The sequence below is a fragment of the Sander lucioperca genome, chromosome 22 (assembly GCF_008315115.2).
Source record: "Sander lucioperca isolate FBNREF2018 chromosome 22, SLUC_FBN_1.2, whole genome shotgun sequence".
In the NCBI taxonomy this organism is placed as follows: Eukaryota; Metazoa; Chordata; class Actinopteri; order Perciformes; family Percidae; genus Sander; species Sander lucioperca.
This window is the reverse complement of record NC_050194.1, coordinates 5524217-5543412: the sequence shown is the minus strand read 5'-3', so window position 1 is coordinate 5543412 and position 19196 is coordinate 5524217. Positions and strand designations below refer to the sequence as shown.

The 19196-nt window shown below is 42.4% G+C and overlaps 1 protein-coding gene across 1 annotated transcript; it reads right to left on the bottom strand.

Moving 5' to 3' along the window:
- Window positions 1–7653: 7653 nt before the first annotated feature.
- Window positions 7654–14669, bottom strand: LOC116063122 (scavenger receptor cysteine-rich type 1 protein M130-like). Its single transcript, XM_035997842.1, has 9 exons — window positions 14555–14669; window positions 13737–13883; window positions 13282–13599; window positions 12912–13190; window positions 11529–11810; window positions 10835–11143; window positions 10455–10742; window positions 10002–10084; window positions 7654–8155 (listed from the first exon to the last, which is right to left on the bottom strand). The coding sequence occupies exons 1-9, from the start codon at window positions 14667–14669 to the stop codon at window positions 8036–8038; spliced, it is 1941 nt and encodes a 646-aa protein (XP_035853735.1). The 3' UTR covers window positions 7654–8035.
- Between the last annotated feature and the right edge of the window lie 4527 nt (window positions 14670–19196).

Sequence of the window (19196 nt, the reverse complement as noted above, 5' to 3'; positions counted from 1 at the left end):
TGCCAGGGGGAGAAGATTACTCACGACTGCCAGCAGATTTGACAGCCTGTTGAAGATGGAGGATCACGCCTATTCTCAAGGACATGTAACAGAGTCACCAAGGAAGTGAAAAAGAGAATTAAAACGACAACGCGACAGGCAAAGCAACAAGACCAAAATTAATATTGGAGTCAAGGGCGGACTGGCCATCTGGCATACGGGGCACTTTCCCGGTGGGCCGATGTGCTTTTTGGGCCGACCACCAACACTTTTTACTTTTTATTTTTTTTTGGTCTGGCCCATGAACTGGCCCATAAAAGTGGTAGACCTAGATCAGCGGCCCATTGTTTTTTCAGTTGACACTGGGCTGGCCCAAAACACTTATATGTTGAACGTTGAGGTAGTAGTTAGTTTAAATGTCCAGTTCATGGTTATCTGTACCTACACATACACCCCCTACTTTCACAATGAAATGGACTAATCCGTAACGGTTCACGGTGCGAAAGATAAACACACAGTGACAGGAGGACTGGGAAGTACCGACTGGGAAGTACCGACTGGGAAGTACCGACTGGGAAGTACCGACTGGGAAGTACCGACTGGGAAGTACCGACTGGTCTCCGTCCAGAGCACGGTCCAGAGTCTATGGGGTCCCTGTGTCCATTTTTTACTGTCTATGGGAAGTACACATAGAGAGACGAAGCAAGACGAGTCGGAAATGAAACGAAGTTAACCAAAGTGGCTCAAATAAAAGAAAAAAGCGAAAAGACAGCCAAGCAGCTAGCTGTGAAGTGGCGCTAGGTGAGGATAACGTTAACCAAGACAATGAAGAGGACATCATATCTTTAAACAGCACTCTTTTTGGGATTTCTGCCTGCATGCAGTGTGGGGTGTGCTCCCGTGGCTGATGATAGTGGTGGTGGTGTCGGCTACAGTGGCGTGCACAGTGAGGAGACTCAGGAGGAGAGGGACAGAGATGAGGGAGTGAGGGTACAACCTGCGGTAAGCACAACTCCCCCTTAAAACACTTTGCCCCTTGATAAAATTAAGCCATAAACAAGTGGTGGACAAACTGTTGATGATAACACTATAACAATAAAAAAGTAGGCATGCTACACTGTATGACTGCATTAGTTCGGCTAAGTGTGCAGGTATCTGAGTCTTGACTGAAGTTGTTCTCACCATTATATTATTATAAGGCTATATTAGCCTACCTTTCATTCAACGAAGTAGCCTACATCTTAATAATAAGCAAAACACCACCTTAGGTTCATCAAACCTTGTGCTTGTGCATTTGTGTCCTTAAAGTAGCCTAGATAAACGTTGGCCATCATGCCAACTTTAACGAGAATTGCAGCTTTTCAATCTGCATTGGCAGACAAAAACTCATGATAGACCTCTTCAAATTAAAGCACAGGACTTCGTCAGTCGTGAAATTATAAAGATATATATATATAACTTGTAGTATGATTCATGAGGAGTAAACCATTTTATTGTATTAATAAATTACACTTTTTTGAAATATTTAATGTGTCAACTCTCACTGATTCTTGCTTACTCATTACATGGCGTTAGTAGTTTTAAGGAGTAGGAGTTGGTATACATATTCAGAGTAGTGCAAGGACGGGTGGTATTTGTGATCTTATGTGGTGGGCCGGTCTCGGCCAAAATGCCAGGGCCGATTTTTGGTCCCAGTCCGCCCCTGATTGGAGTGGCTAGAACACTCACAGACAAAGTCGTACTTCTTGGAATAATACAGCCACCGTAGGAGTTAAAACGTGCTCAGAATGGGAGGGGCTAGAAAGTAATATTCAGTTGGTTGTCATATACAATTTCACCACTAGATGGGAGAAATTCTTACATAATGGAGCTTTAAAGAAGAAAAGTCAGTTGTGTCTCCAGTTGGGCGGCTGCAGCAGGAAAGTAGGGCCCATAATCTTTAAATGGAAAGACATATATAGTCTGATCAGGTGTTAATCACTGCATGAACTGCTAACATGATTCTAAAAGAGGAAACAAGTTATAAGATGAAAAGTATAAAAAGATCTTTGTAGTTCAGGACAGCCAGTTGATGTTTGGTGGAGGCAAGGCAAGGCAAGGCAGCTTTATTCGTAGAGCACATTTCAGCAACAGGGCAATTCAAAGTGCTTTACGTGAAAACAGATTAAAAAATTTAAAACAGATAAAATACGAGAATAAAAGTTACAGTGCAGTATAAGAAATGCAACATTGAAGAGCAATTAAAACAGTTCAATATATAAAAGCAGATAAAATAGGAACAGTTATTTAATGAAAGGCAACATCAAAAAGAAAGGTCTTCAGTCTTGATTTAAAAGAACTGAGAGTTGCAGCTGACCTGCAGTTTTCTGGGAGTTTGTTCCAGATATGTGGAGCATAAAAATTGAACGCTGCTTCCCCCTGTTTAGTTCTGACTCTGGGGACAACAAGCAGACCTGTCCCAGACGACCTGAGAGGTCTGGGTGGTTCATAGTGTACTAGCAGATCAGAAATGTATTTTGGCCCTGAACCGTTTAGTGATTTATAAACCAGCAAAAGTATTTTGAAATAAATTCTTTGAGGCACTGGAAGCCAGTGTAGAGACTTCAGAACTGGAGTGATGTGATCCACTCTCTTGGTCTTAGTGAGGACTCGAGCAGCAGCGTTCTGAATCAGCTGCAGCTGTCTGATTGATTTTTTAGGGAGATCTGTAAAGACTCCGTTACAGTAGTCAAGTCTACTGAAGATAAAAGCATGGACAAGTTTTTCCAAGTCCTGCTGAGACATAAGTCCTTTAACCCTTGATATATTTTTAAGGTGGTAATAGGCTGACTTTGTAATTGTCTTAATGTGGCTGTTAAAATTCAGGTCTGAGTCCATGACTACACCAAGATTTCTGGCTTTGTCTGTTGTTGTTAACATTATCGTTTGAAGCTGTGTGCTGACTTTTAATCGTTCCTCTTTTGCTCCAAAAACAACCACCTCAGTTTTTTCTTCATTTAATTTAAGAAAGTTCTGGCACATCCAGTCGTTAATTTGTTCAATGCACTTAGTCAGTTGTTGTATTGGACTATAGTCCCCTGGCGATAAGGTTATATAAATTTGTGTGCCACCCGCATAACTATGGTAACTTATTTTGTTGTTTACCATAATTTGAGCCAGTGGAAGCATGTAGACGTTAAACAGGAGAGGCCCCAGAATTGAGCCTTGGGGAACTCCGCACGTCATATTTGTATGCTCAGATGTATAATTCCCTATAGACACAAAGTAGTCCCTATTCTTTAAATAAAACTCAAACCACTTTAGTACTGAGCCAGAAATGCCAACCCAGTTTTCCAATCGGTCTAGTAATATGTCATGGTCGACCGTATCAAATGCAGCACTGAGATCAAGTAATACCAAGACTGAAATTTTGCCACTATCTGTGTTTAAGTGGATGTCATTAAAGACTTTAACAAGATCTGTCTCAGTGCTGTAGTGTGGTCGAAAACCCGACTGGAAGGCATCAAAACTGTTGTTTAGTGACAAGAAAAGGTTGAGTTGTTGAGAAACCGTTTTTTCAATGATTTTACTTAAAAATGGAAGGTTTGATATCGGCCTATAGTTGCTCATTAGTGAGGTGTCTAGATTGTTCTTTTTTAAGAGTGGCTTAATGACTGCAGTTTTCAGGGCCTGTGGGAAGATACCTGAGAGAAGAGACGTGTTTACAATCTGTAGAAGATCTGTAGCGGTTTAAAACTCTAATGTGAATCTTTATCTGCTGTACGGTGACAATAAATAAGAAGCTGAGCATCAAGATGATCTCATGTCTTCACTTTGTCTCCTGAGTCTTTCTGTCTGGACTCTCTAATGGAAGATGGACTCATGATGGGTCTGAAATCAGGTGCAACTATCAGGTGTCATGTTGTCTTGTATTTGATTTATTGGGTCAATACTTGAAGAACAAATAACAAAAATGGTACTCAAATATTTTAGCTGAATAACACTGTGCTCTGCTCAAACACGGAAGTACATTAACAAAGCAGTGAAGAAATAAAGAATTATCCCTCGTGTTGTCTTCCGGTCGACTGTGCAACTTTTTGTTTTTCTGGGTCAAAATTTTAAATGAAAAACACTCACACACACACACACACACACACACACACAGAAACAAACACACACACACACACACACACACACACACACACACACACACAGACAGACACAGACACACACACACACACACACACATACACACACACAGACAGACACAGACACACACACTTCTCTTTCTTGCTCTCAGCGAAGGCGGTTGCTTTTTCTCCCTCTCCCTCCCAGGCCTACCCTGCTTGCTATCTTGTCTCGAGTTGTCTGTTGTTAACTTTTTAGAGACTCTCCCTGCAAGGCTCAGGCTCAAATACCCAAAATCATGGAACTGATTAACTGGTCTCTCAGCGCAATTGACACTGTATTCTCGAGGAGGAGCACTAGTACGGGTGAGCCAGCATGTCCTGACGGGACGTTTGCTGCGGGGTATACGATGGACGGCTGGGAGAAATGGCGTGTCGTGTGTCTCTCTGCTCTTTCCGTGGAGGACGTTGAGGATATCTACCTATTTGGAACCCTGATAACTGGACTGCTGCTGATTGGAGGATGCTTCGCCCTGGTTTATCGAGAAATTAAAAAGACTTTGGTAGCTGTCCAAAGCCCAAGGAAGCTGCCTGGCCTGACTGAAGCTGTTGAAAAAGCGATCAGTTTGCAAACTGGGATCATCAGTGCGCAAACTGGGACTATTAATCGCGTGATGGAATACAACATGGTAATGACTCGCGGCTTGGATACCATCATGAAGAAGGTCACGGATTTGGAAAGAAATATTGACCAGTTGAACGGATGAACAAAAGAATGAATGTTTAAATTAGAGCAGCCATTCGTGTAGACCAAACAAATTTAATCTTTCGTCCCCCTTATCCTGAACGGCCTTGCCAAGGCCGTTTCTTGGAACAAACAGTCACCCTGTTGGGGCTCTGCAAGCGAGACGCTCTTGGTTCCTCCCCCGTCTTCCCCACTGCCTGCTGATTGTCGTATCGGTTCTGGTCTGTTCAAGGGTGTCTCCACGGCAACGTGCTGTGTTTTCGCTATAACATTCTGCGGACTGAGACACAAGTGGGCTGCCGGGCTGTGCGTTTCTCAGCCCCCCTACCCTATACTCCCAGTCCCACGCCTTCGCCGCTAAATGTGCAACTGTACATTTATGTTATGTTATGTTCAGCAGTGCAAATGTACTGTTTGTGTGCCTATGTGCTGAGGTGTTTTTTTCCTGTTCCCACACTGTTCTTATCTTTATGAGGATAGTCTAAGAGTTGCTTTTTTTTCTCCCTCTCCTCTCCTCATGTCATGCTGTATCTGTCCCTGTGAGAGTTAAGAGAGAGTTGTGATGGCGCCGCATATGGCGACTTGGTGTGTCTGTGCGTGTTGCTTTAATGTGACATGCACTTACAGCACCAGGACAAATTCCTTGTGTGTGTAAACGTACTTGGCAATAAAGCTTTTTCTGATTCTGATTCTGATTCTGACACACACACTCACACACACAGACAGACCGACAGACACACACACACACACACACACACACACACACTCACACAGACAGACACACATACAGACACACAGACAGACAGACACACACACACACACACACACACACAGACACACACACACACAGACAGACACACACACACACACCCACACACAGAGACACACACACACACACACACACACACACACACACACACACACAGACATGGTTGAAAGAAACCAAAATTTCTGATATAGAAACTTTTTGAAAATGGGTCAAATTTGACCCAAAGACAACAGGAGGGTTAAACTTTATGAAAGAACTGGATGGATTGTTGAAATAATTTCCACATTTGTCTGGATCACACCATACAACTCTCTATTCACTAACATATTTAAGTCAGAATAAGTAAGTTAGCGTTACACATGTTCATGTGATAGTGGTAAATAATGGCAAAATTAAACCATATACAGATTAAACAAAACAATCAGCTAGCTCAGATCTCTCTGGTCTCCTCAGCTTCATATGCATTCTGGGATAGGATAAAGAAACGCTCTGGGTTGCATTTCTTTAAACCAATTGCAATCATCTTGGGCGGCACTAAGCTCCAGATGCAGCGACGGTGGGTCTGCTAAATAGTCTCAGGAAGGAACTTGTTTTGGTGGAACATTTGCACCCTGCAAAAGAAAACTCCTCATACAATATTAAATGAATTTAACTATTGACACAATACAGTAACGTGAGCTATTTAAATTAGCTGGATACATGGTTAAACATAATTATAGACTCACAGGGCCAGATGTACTAACGTTTTTGCACCCATTTCAGGCATATTTGTTTCACAATATGTGCGTAAAAGCATGGCGAGGTATGTACAAACATGCCGCACTAAGGTGAGGTAAAAGCGCAGACTGCCTGTCACAGGAACTGAAAATGGCAAATTGCGCTTTTATGTGTCATGCATATGCTTTCATGGGAGGGTGAAGGGGAAAGTGGGAGTTTCCCATAAAGAGATGGGAGGGGAAGCATAAAGTGTGTCTAATTATGTATTCCGTGGTATGTAGAAAAACCTCCCGTGAAAATTCTCCGCCTCTTAAAGGCAGGTGTAAACCAGGCGCAAGGTTTCCTCGCATATGCCTCCTGGTGAAATGGCAGCAGTAATCCGAGCAAGACGAAGACATAGGCCAAGGAGACGAGCTGAAAGGATCACACTTTTTTAGTTGAGTGAACATGAAATTATTAAGCGTTACAGATTAAGCAGCCATGCAATAATACAGTTACTGGAAGAAATCAAAGATGGCATTGAATCTCCGACTCAGCATTCACATTCCATTCCAGCAGTTGTTAAACTCGCTACATTACAAATATTGGCATCAGGATCATTTCAAACAGTCATAGCATCAGCAGTGGGAATATCGCAGTCTGCCCTCAGCTGTATCATAGCACCAGTATTTAACGCTTTGCTACAGCGCATTAGTCAATACATACATTTCCCCACCACTAATGCCAAAATGACACGCATTAAGCAGGATTTCTTTGACATCGCCCATTCAATTGCGCTTTTAAATGCGCGCAGTTTACGGTATAGTGGGCGGAGAAAGGTGCTGATTACCCGATGAACTGCAGGTTTGGTAAATACGACATAAGCTGAAGTATCACAGCGTGCGCCTTCTGTGGGTTGGCCATGGCGCTGATAACACTACATTCGCAAATGTATGTACATCTGGCCCACAGAGTTCAAGCCAGGAGATGATAGGATATGAACCGAAAAGAATTGTGACTGAATTGTTTCATAACACTGGAAGGAAGTGGCAGTCAAACTGAATGATATCAACATGTGTTTCATGTCTGTGTGTACACGTTTCACTGAGTTATGAAAAGCAAAGGACAGACATTTCTGACCAGTAGGGATGCCACTTTGAGGACATTTTCCCACCGGTTAATAAACTTGTGACATCACTGGTGTTACCGACTACACCGCAATAACTCGATGGCTGTGTGTTGCCTTTCCAGTCAAACTTTTGAATAGAGAAAAAGTTCAGAGAAACGTGGTTATGACAAATTGTTAATTGTAGGTCTTTGACAGGATTTAAACTCCAGTCCTCCTGTATGAAAGTCTGATGCACTACATCCATCCGTCCATCCACCACTTCGACCTCCATGCCCTTCTTTCCATCTCGCTACCAAAACGGTTACACTACTTCCGGCATCGGCACCTGACGTAAATCTGGAGGTGCAGAATTGTTCAATATGGACATTTCTACATTATTGATACTGGGCTGCAAAAAACTGGTTGGATTATCACTTGAGACTGAGAGGAGACATAAAACCAAAGACGATTTTCTTCTTGAGTTTCTCTTCCTGTTGTCATATCAGTATTAGTTTAAAGGGAAAATCTGTGAAACAATTTAAAATCATTGACTGAGTTGATATGCAGTTGTGTGGCAGCTGAGAAATCCATTTGTATGTGAGATGAGCTCTTTGGGGATCTTACTCTGCTGCCTACTCTGCTGCCTGGATTCCTTCCTCTTGAACTGGCGCTCCTTCAGCTCTGCTAGCACCGAGGTTATAATAATCCAGCTCGATGTTCTCCTGTGGGTCCAATTTCTTCCCCCTGGTGGCCTGGAGAGACATGACAGCACACATATATGAGTTACTGCATCACTCATTTTCTTAAGTTCAACAACACAAGCTGAGAGCTTCATTTCAGCCAATTTCCTAATCAACACATTCTCACAACATTCAACACAAATTGCACACCGTCAGACTGGCTGACAAAATCTCCCTGGACTCTTCCCATGTGTTGCATGGGGAGTACCAACTCCTGCCCTCCAGGAGGCGCTATAGGGTCCCAGACTGCAGAAATAACAAATATAAATACTCATTTGTTCCTCTGTCAATATCTCTGCTGAATCAACACAGGAGGGCAAAGAAAGGATAGTTCCCCCCACCCAGTTTCATCTATATATTTATGGCTATTTAAGACCACTCTTGCAGGGCAGGGCCCCCCTCATATTAATTATGTATCTATTTATGGTTTTTTTTATTTTTTGATGCCTATAAGTTTTTAGCTTTTTGTCTTTAAGTTGTTGTGTTGTAATTTTTGCAGCTTGTAATGCAAGACAAATTTCCGTGTCTACGGACAATAAAGTGCTATCTATCTATCTATCTATCTATCTATCTATCTATCCATCTATCCATCTATCCATCTATCCATCTGTATGTATGTTGTTGTATGACTTTTTTGTATTCAGTATACACTGTAAGTATCTGTTTGTTTCTTCTGTAATAATAAAAGCATTATGCTTCTGCCTACTCCTTCTCAAACTCGTCCTTTTTTGTTCTTTGATGTAATCAGCCATTTTTCCAAACCACGACCCACAGGAGCGTTTTCCGTCCTCATATCTAAACCAGAGAATGTAACATTGTGAAACGGTCGCAGTTTGGTTAGGTTTAGGCACAAAAACTACTTAGTTAAGTTTAGAAAAAGCTGGTGGTTTGGGTTCAAATCAGACGTTACTTCACTTCCTGATGTTCCCACGTGATGTAGATCCATTTGTTCCGTAATGTTAAAAAACTCCTTTTCTTTTCAAGCAGGAGATGGACCCCGGTGTGAAGAGTCCTCTGTTTGTTTGTTTGACTTCACATGCCTCCTTACAAGCATACATAAGTTGTTAGTTCAAGCAGCAATTACGACCTATATTTAGGTTTATAGTGGCGTCATCCAAAACTCTAACCTGCCTTCTTACGAGTTTTATTTTTATCTTACAGCGTCGCAGTCTAGATGCTGCTCAGCCCGATGCGTCCCAAGCAGACACTAAGGGCGTGAGCGTGTCAGCTGTGTGGCGTGTCCATTTTTATTTCGGCTCCCATGTGAACAGGTTAGAGCTATTTCTATTTTTTAGAGCTATTTCTAGCTAGAAATAGGACCGACGCCTATTTTTCACACGACACGCAAGCGTGTTGGAAGCGTTTCCAGGCAACATAGAATACGAAAAGATGTTTATATGTCATTTTGACACGAATACATTTAATAAATGACATGTTGATGTTTGAAAGTCTCTAGGTTTTGATATAAATGTAATTTAAAAAAAATCATAATAAATAATTATCGATTTTCAAATATTGCACCTGTCAATACAGAACAAAATATTCTGGAGCTTATTTTGCCGTCAATACTGCCGACGTTGTCTTTGCTGTAATCAGATCAGTATATATTTATGTTTATGTTTATGGGAAACATACATGTGTACAGACAAGGCTAGCAGCAGCAGCACCGCATCAGACACGTTTCTGGTGTGCAAAGACATAGAAAACGCCACGCAACTGAAACGCAACAGAAACGCCACGCTCACGCCACGCAGCCAGTGTGCAGGAGGCCTAAAGGGTGCCGGTATCTGACGTTGAGATTCACTGACCAAGCGTCAGTATTTGATGACTTGTAAGTGAGAACGGGTTAGTACTTTACCTTCATGATGAAATAGATGACAATGGTGATGAACAGCAGAGCCAGCGGCAGGACGACCAGTCTGATGATAACAGCTGCTGGATCTGATGAAACACATTCACAACATTAGATCACTCAGCTCAACAGCTCCCATTAACCATAAACTTCAGTGACTTTGAATCCCCCCGAAAAATCACACATAAGGTTAACTAAAGTCAACTATCGACATTCTCCTGAATGTCCCTGTTTGGTAGTGTTCCCAATCAATATCTTCACATTGAACCACAACAGGAACAATCCTACTTCTCCACCCTTCAGGACACCATTGTCCTGGATAACCTTACAGCTCACACCAGAAGAAAGGAAGACACTGGAAGATCAATGTCATATATGATGTCAAAGATGGACTTACGTGAACAGGTGAGCGCCACAATGGAGGAAGAAAAACCTGATGTTGACATAGACTAGACTTACGTAAACAGGTGAGCTCCAGGACGGAGGAAGATGAAGACAATGGTGTTACACACTCCCTCAGAGCAGATCCAGACTGAACACAGTCGGAGTTGATCTTCCATGCAGATCTGTTGGAGGAGTCATCTCTCCTTCCTGCTGAAAGAGCAGAGCTACAGCTCAGCTTTCTACAGTAAACCGATGCTGATTCCTTCGGGGTCTGGTCAGAGCCATCTACTGGTTTCCAGTCTCCCTGTTTCACCTCCAGTGTTCCAGTACAGCGACTCCATCCTCCCACCAACCTGACGGGATCTAACAGAAACAAGAGAGTCATCAGCAAACAGATAAAGGGAGTTTCATTAGAACATAAATGAACCAAATAAAAGCTGCAGCTCCTCTTCTACCTGAGCAGGTGAGTTCAACAGCTTTTCCAGATGAGCAGTTGTTTCTATCTGAGCTTTTACAGTGCAGAAGAGCAGACTCGTTGCCTCCACACTGGAACTCTTTGGTCCTCATTGGAGCTTCCTCTTCTCTATTGAGCGCCCCCTGGAGGACTGAAGGAGCACCACAGCCAAGCTCCCTACAGACTACCTCTGCATCCTGCTGGTCAAAGTCATCTTCACACACTGAGGACCAGCGCTGGGTAGACTGGTTAGTCTTCACCTCCATTCTGCCTGAGCACAGACTGGTCCCATTCACCAGCCTGACAGAGTCTGGAGAGAGAGAGAGAGAGAGAGAGAGAGAGAGAGAGAGAGAGAGAGAGAGAGAGAGAGAGAATTTAAACTGTATTTGTGACAGTAGATACTACTTATATATCTCATTAGATACCAGACAGATTTACATGAATTATTTCAAAGTTTTATCAATCAGGAAGTCTGATACAGCAGCAGCTTTAGCATTAGTACAGTCTGCAAGTTCTGATGATCAACAACATTGATTTAGATACAAACATATCCACATCCGTCAGGTTGCTGAGCAGACCTCAGTCTCGGCATTTCCTACCAAATAAGGAGACTTTAACTGAGGACATGTCAGAGTCAATTTATACGAAATAACTGGAGGGTTCACTGTCATAGATGATGTTCTTGATGGTCTAACCTAAGCAGGTGATCTCCATGATGGAGGAGGAGGAAACTGATGTTGCACACTCTCTCAGGGCAGATCCAGACTGAATACAGTTAGGACTGATCTTCCATGCAGATTTGGATAAGGACTCATTTCTTATTCCTGTTGAAACAGCAGAGCCACAGTCCAGCGCTCCACAGACCACCGCTGCTTCCTTCAGGGTCCAATCAGAGACATCCACTGGTCTCCAGTCTCCTCGTTTCACCTCCAGTGTTCCTGCACAGTGGCTGGATCCTCCAACCAACCTGACAGGCTCTGAACAGAATCAAGTGAGTCGTCAGCAAATGATAACAGTTGAACAGAAATGAACTAAATTAAAGCTGTAACTCCCTTTCTACCTGAGCAGGTGAGTCCAACAGTTTTTCCAAGTGAGCAGGGTATTTTATTATTTGTTGCATATTGTAGAATATTAGCAGTTAAAGTTGTATTTTGTGCTCATAAAAGAGCTGTGTGCAGTCATTGAGGAACTGGTTCAAGGAAATGTCTCTGACACATACAGTAGGAGGTTAAGCTTAAGCCTTTAACTATAGTTTAAGCCTTTTATGGCATAAGGGTGCATTGTGTACCAGACAAATAAGCAGAAAAACTGGAAAGACAGTTAAGAGAATAGAAGAGGAAGTTGCACCACACAGTGGCCCCGACCCTGACGTGTGTGTGCTCAGTAAACTTTGCTTAACTGAACTCCTCGTCTCAGATTGATCATTGTGTTCTGGTAAACTTAAGTCCAATGAAAGAAGGCTCAGGAATTAATAAATTGGAGGCAGATTTGACAGGCCTTAGGGCCTTATTTCGGACAAATTCCCTTCAATATCAGGTGCCATTTCATTAGCTAGTATATTGCCATTGTAGCTCGGGGGAATTGCCAAACAGCAGCAAGAGCCTCGGTCCCACACATAGAAGATGCCTATAATACAGGATATCCTACTCGTGGCAAGTTGCCCTCCAGGGGAATGGCCACATGGCAGTTTGTCCTGCCGACGCGAACGTAGTACATTCCTACATCAGACTGTGTATATAATGTGGTTTGGTTGGGATATTATGGTCACTCCCTAATGTCCTGAGCCTGGTTCAGATTAGATCCTGGATTCCAAATATCAACACTGTACATATTCTACATTCAGACAATGTGAGGCAACACACTGTATTGAGGAATTCTGATACAGAAGCAGCTTCAACAATAGTACAGTGTGCAAGTTCTTAACAATGATTTAGATACAAATATTTCCATGTCATGTTGCTGAGCAGACCTCTGTGTCTCAGCATTTCTTGCCAAATAAGGAGTTCTTTTACTGAAAACATGTCAGATTAAATTTACATGAAGAAACTGGAAAGATCAGATCTCAGTGATGGTCTTACCTAAGCAGGTGATCTTCATGATGGAGGAAGAGGAACCTGATGTTACACACTCTCTCAGGGTATACCCAGAGTGAATACAGTTAGGACTGATCTCCCATGCAGATTGGAGGGACTCATTTCTCATTCCTGCTGAAAGAGCAGAGCCACAGTCCAGCTCTTCACAGACTACCACTGCTTCCTTCAGGGTCCAATCAGAGACATCCACTGGTCTCCAGTCTCCTCGTTTCACCTCCAGTGTTCCAGTACAGCGACTGGATCCTCCCACCAGCCTGACAGGTTCTGAACAGAAAGAAGAGTCATCAGCTAAAGGATAAATTGAGTTTCACTACAACAGAAATGGTCCAAATCAAAGCTGCAGCTCCTCTTCTACCTGAGCAGGTGAGTCTAACAGCTTTTCCAGGTGAGCAAGTGACGTTTCTATCTGAGCCTGAGCTTCTACAGTCCAGGAGAGCCGACTCGTTGCCTCCACACTGGAACTCTTTGGTCCTCATTGAAGCCTCCACTTCTCCATAGAGCACCCCCTGGAGGACTGAAGGAGCCCCACAGCCAAGCTCCCTACAGACCACCTCTGCATCCTGCTGGTCAAAGTCATCTTCACACACTGAGGACCAGCGCTGGGTAGACTGGTTAGTCTTTACCTCCAGTCTGCCTGAGCACAGACTGGTCCCATTCACCAGCCTGACAGAGTCTGGAGAGAGACAGAGAGACACCACATTCATACCCTGACACAAACCTTTAACCATCATTATGGAAATCATAAATCATAATAAAGCATTATGGTGCGAACATGCATCATTGTTTAACGATGATGGACTGTCCCCCTACCTAAGCTATTTATGCTGTTACAGATGTTGATGGTGAAGTTCTTCAAAATGTCCCAGAGGTTTGAGGAGTCACGAACATAGTATATGTGAGTTTCTTCTGGATAGGAGACAATGGACCCCAGCTGCCCTATGTTGGCATTATCCACACCTGAGAGAAAAATGTCCTGTTAAGGGGGGACACCACCTAAATCCAATATGTTATTTTCATTGCCCAGGAAAGTTCTATCCACATGTATGAATATGAGTTACTCTCTTTCAAAGCCCAAAATTAAGTCTCAAAGTCATCAAATATAAAGAAGCGCAGAGAACTCTCCTTTTTATCATCATCAAATATAAAGTCTGGAGCTGCTCGAAATACAATGAATGGGAGACTAAATCTTGTTTTCTTAATTCTATTGTAGAAAATGTTCCCATATACTCAGAACATTCCCCTGTGTGCTCTCAGTATCATCTATAACATCTTTCCGAATGCATTAACAATGGAGCACTTCCACATGTTTAACTAATGGCATCACAGATTTGAGTTTTAGCACTTTAGTTTCTGAATTTGAGAGGGAGTTGTTTGTGTTAAATAATCATTTTGGATTGTCTTAAACCATAGGAATACCATGTATGCATTTTGAAAATGGCTGTAGTTTGTCTTTAAAAAAGGTACAATGTGTAAGATATGGCCAGAGGTTTTGTTTAAAACATTCAAAAAAAACATACATGATGATATCTTTTGTGGTAAAGTATTGTAGTTTCAGAGCATATCCCAACTTTACAAAACTTTTCTGAGGGTGTGTTGCTTTCATGCTATTCAAACTGAAAGACAATCACCAATAGCGTAGATCTCAATGCCAGCTCGCTTCAGTTTCATTGAGGGTAGGAGTGTATCATCACTGGACTTTCCATCAGTGATCAAGACAGCAATGTTTTTGGAGTCTGCTCGCATTCCCACATTGGGTTTAAAGTTCTCATCAAGGATGTAGTCCAGAGCACGTCCTGTATAACAAAACAAAACAATGCCTTATTACTTTGATTTTACTTGCTTTTGTATACTTTGTATTTTGATTTCTATTCTTATTCTTATTTTACATACATTTTTATATATATTCTGTATTTATCTGTATTTATTTCTGCTGCAACACCTGAATTTCTCCTCTCAGGATCAAAAAATGATTATCATATCCAAGTTTAATTTTTGTACAAAGTACAGATAAGTAACATTTTCAGTTTTCCTCGACTGATGGACCAATATTCACAAAGTTAATGTATTTGACTCCCATTACGGGGCTAACAACTTTCTTGCCAATTGTTCTTGCTTGCAGCACGAAACTTCCCAGGTGTGTAGTTATCAAAATAAAGTCTGAGCCTGAAGATGGGTCCGAGCAAGGCCGCCAGATGTAAGGGGGTATGAAGTAGTGAAGGGGCCCCCACTTAACGCCCTAATCCAATTTGGTGTCACGGCTGGTGTGATCCCGTTGCAAGATGTGCGTTGCAAGACCCCCTCTTCAACAAGGTCTTGGTACATTAAATCACCTGTGTCGGTGCCTCCTCCTACGTGTTCCAGATTGGCTATGGCCTCCAGCAGGGAACTTTTGGTCTTGTAGGTGTTCAGGTGCCACTCGGTCCTTGGGTAGTCATTGTACTGAACCAGACCTGCAGAAAGTACACAGCAATGGGTTAAACTTTGACCCATCCCTTTGTTTAAATTTATAATGAAAGCAATACTATTTAATGAATAAAACATGAATAATAGTATTTTTGCTGCTTTACTTTTACTTTAGCTTAGGTTAAAATCTTTGCTTGGGTTGAAATTAAAGGAACACGCCGACTTATTGGGACTTTAGCTTATTCACCATAACCCCCAGAGTTAGATAAGTCCATACATACCCTCCTCATCTCCGTGCGTGTTGTAACTCTGTCCGACGGCCCCACCGGTGACAAAAATGTGACAAAATAATGCCAACATGTTCATATTTACATGTTGTGATTTGCATGTGCTACTTCTGCTACCTGGGTGGAGTGATATGCTTGCAGCACCTGAGAAGCCCAGAGCAGAGAGTAGCAATGCTTTGCCTTTCTGAGAATATAGTTCCCAGTTTATATACGGTTAGAAGATGGCTGTGTCTCATGTGACCTTGTTATTTGTACACGCTGTGACTATACAAATCACAACATGTAAATAGGAACATCTTGGCGTTATTTTGTCACTTATTCGGAGCAGTAGGCTAGTTGGAACCTGTTTCCTCCCGGATCTGTGCTAAGCTAAGCTACCGGTTGGGCCGTCGGACAAAGTTACAACACATTACTAAAATGTGCAGTTTTATCACACAGCACAATGCCACTGATGTCGTAAGTTTTGAGGGAGTGTGCAGTTGGCATGCTGACTGCAGGAATGTCCACCAGAGCTGTTGCCTGTGAATCGAATGTTCATTTCTCTACCATAAGCCGTCTCCAAAGGCGTTTCAGAGAATTTGGCAGTACATCTAACTGGCCTCACAACCCCAGACCACGTGTAACCACACCAGCCCAGGACCTCAATATCCAGCATCTTCACCTCCAAGATCGTCTGAGATCAGCCACCCGGACAGCTGCTGCAACAATCGGTTTGTATAACCAAAGAATTTCTGCACAAACTGTAAGAAACCGTCTCAGGGAAGCTCATCTGCATGCTTGTCGTCCTCATCTGGGTCTCAACCTGACTGCAGTTCGTCGTCGTAACCGACTTGAGTGGGCAAATGCTCACATTCGATGGCGTCTGGCACTTTGGAGAGGTTTTCTCTTCACGGATGAATCCCGGTTTACACTGTACAGGGCAGATGGCAGACAGCGTGTATGGCTTCATGTGGGTGAGAGGTTTGCTGATGTCAACGTTGTGGATGGAGTGGCCGATGGTGGCGGTGGGGTTATGGTATCAGCAGGCGTATGTTATGGACAAGAACACAGGTGCATTTTATTGATGGCATTTTGAATGCAGAGATACCGTGACGAGATCCTGAGGCCCATTGTTGTGCCATTTATCCACGACCATCACCTCATGTTGCAGCATGATAATGCACGGCCCCATGTTGCAAGGATCTGTACACAATTCTTGGAAGATGAAAACATCCCAGTTCTTGCATGGCCAGCATACTCACTAGACAGGTCACCCATTGAGCATGTTTGGGATGCTCTGGACTGATTTTCGGACCCCCCCCCCAATACAGTAAAACTGCAAATTTTAGAGTGGCCTTTTATTGTGGCTAGCATAAGGCACACCTGTGCAATAATCATGCTGTCTAATCAGCATCTTGATAAGCCACACCTGTGAGGTGGATGGATTATCTCGGCAAAGGAGAAGTGCTCATTAACAAAATGATTAAAAATGAACAGATTTAGACAGATTTGTGAACAATATTTGAGAGAAATAAGCCTTTTGTGTACATAGAAAAAGTCTTAGATCTTTGAGTTCAGCTCATAAAAAATGGGGGCAAAAACAAAAGTGTTGCATTGATAATTTTGTTCAGTATATTTATATTTAATTCATATTACTCTAAACCACCAAATGGTCTGTACACCAACTGTATACTACTGTCTACACTGCACTATATTTCTTTTCCTGTCTATACTTGTATATCACATTGCACTTTTCTGCTTTTTTTGCACTTCTGGTTGGACGCAAAAGGCATTATGTTGTCTTTGTATTTGTACTCTGCACAATGACAATAAAGTTGAATCTAATGTAATCTAAACCTGTGATTGAATATTTCACATTATGGTGTCAAGATTTGAGATACTTATTACACTTATAATAATACTAATAACATGTATATTGATCTGGTTGAATTTAAGAACAAACAAATCATATTTAAATCAAGAAATAATCTACTGGGAAATTAACAAAGAATGTTTAAGTAAAGGTAGGGTGGATATAATCTAAACGTTAAGCTAAACTTTAAAGGTCCAATGTGTAGGAATTTCTCCCATCTAGCGTTGAGATCGTATATTGCAATCAACTCTCTCACACCACGCAGTTCTATAGCTATGGTAGCCTTCACGCTTCAAAAAGCCAGTCTTTTGCTTTTTTCAATATCCTTTTTCTTTTTCTGGGCGAAGATCCTGAAACTTGGATTTTGAATACGTGCATGTGGCGGAGTGGCAATCGGGAGAGTAGGGAATTTTTCCGGTTGCCGGGAGTGTTTTGAGCCCACTCCGGCCGGTCAGATCGCCCGCTCCAGCCGGCACCGCAGCCCGCTCTGGCCGGCGAAACTGCCCGCTCCGGCCGGCGAAACTGCCCGCTCCATCCGCCGCTGCCCGCTCCGGCCACCGCTGCCCGCTCCGGCCACCGCTGCCCACTGGTTAAACTAACCTGTACAGCGGGCCGTAGCAGCCTCTTATTTCCGAACATTCATCTCTCCCCTGCCCCCCGAGGGCCGGTGGTCTATGAAATTTCCCGGTAGATTTTTTTGTCCCACTCCATGTAAATCATTCAAAGTTGCTGGGGCCGGGAAGCTACGATACCCATTAGCAGCATTAGCAGCACCTGTGAGTTTATCATGTGACAGCGAAAACGCGAAAGGCGGAGCAATATGTCCTGTATGTCCCTTACACACACAGACACACACACACACACACACACAAACACACACACAAAGGCGGAGCAGTATGTCCTGTATGTCTTTACACACACACACACACACACAAAGGCGGAGCAGTATGTCCTGTATGTCCCTTACCGACTAACGTATTTCAAGATTGCACATGATTATGGAGCGTCTACTCCAGTTCATGCGAGTGCAAACGTAAAATTTCAAGCCAAAGGAATACTTGGAATTGATGGTGGTGGTAAATATTCATGAAAAATGTTGTAAACTGGCAAAACAGATTTTGATAATAAACAACTAAACACGTTACACACTGGACCTTTAAAAAAGCTCAAAATAAAAACAGAAAGTTTGGTAGGTGTTTACAATGAATGTATATTTGTCATCTTGCTATGAATATGTACTGTGTAGTGACATCTGTGTATGTATGTATGTATATATATGGTACATATAAAATATACAGGAACTATTTAGAGTTGAATGAAGGGTGTCAAAAATAATACGTTTTGGCTTCATCCCGCTCCTTTTTGGACATTCGGATTGATCGTACTGTTTGTAATACTTTACATATCTTGTTTATTGTGTTTTTATATTTTATTTAATTGTTATTTTTTGTTTGAAAATAAATTAAAGAAAAAAATGAAGAACAAAGTACTAAGAGCGGTAGTATAAATAGTAGAAGTAATACAAATATTACCAATCTGGACTCTGTCTGGGCCAATGTCAAAGTTGCTGACCATTTCAGCGAGAAACTCCTGGATGGTCTTAAAGGTGGAAGATGAGATGCTCCCGGAGTCGTCCACCAACAGTACAATGTCGGCCTTGGTTGTGGTTTTACACTGAGCACCTGAATAAGCAGTACATAATACAATATATAATATAATACAATAAGC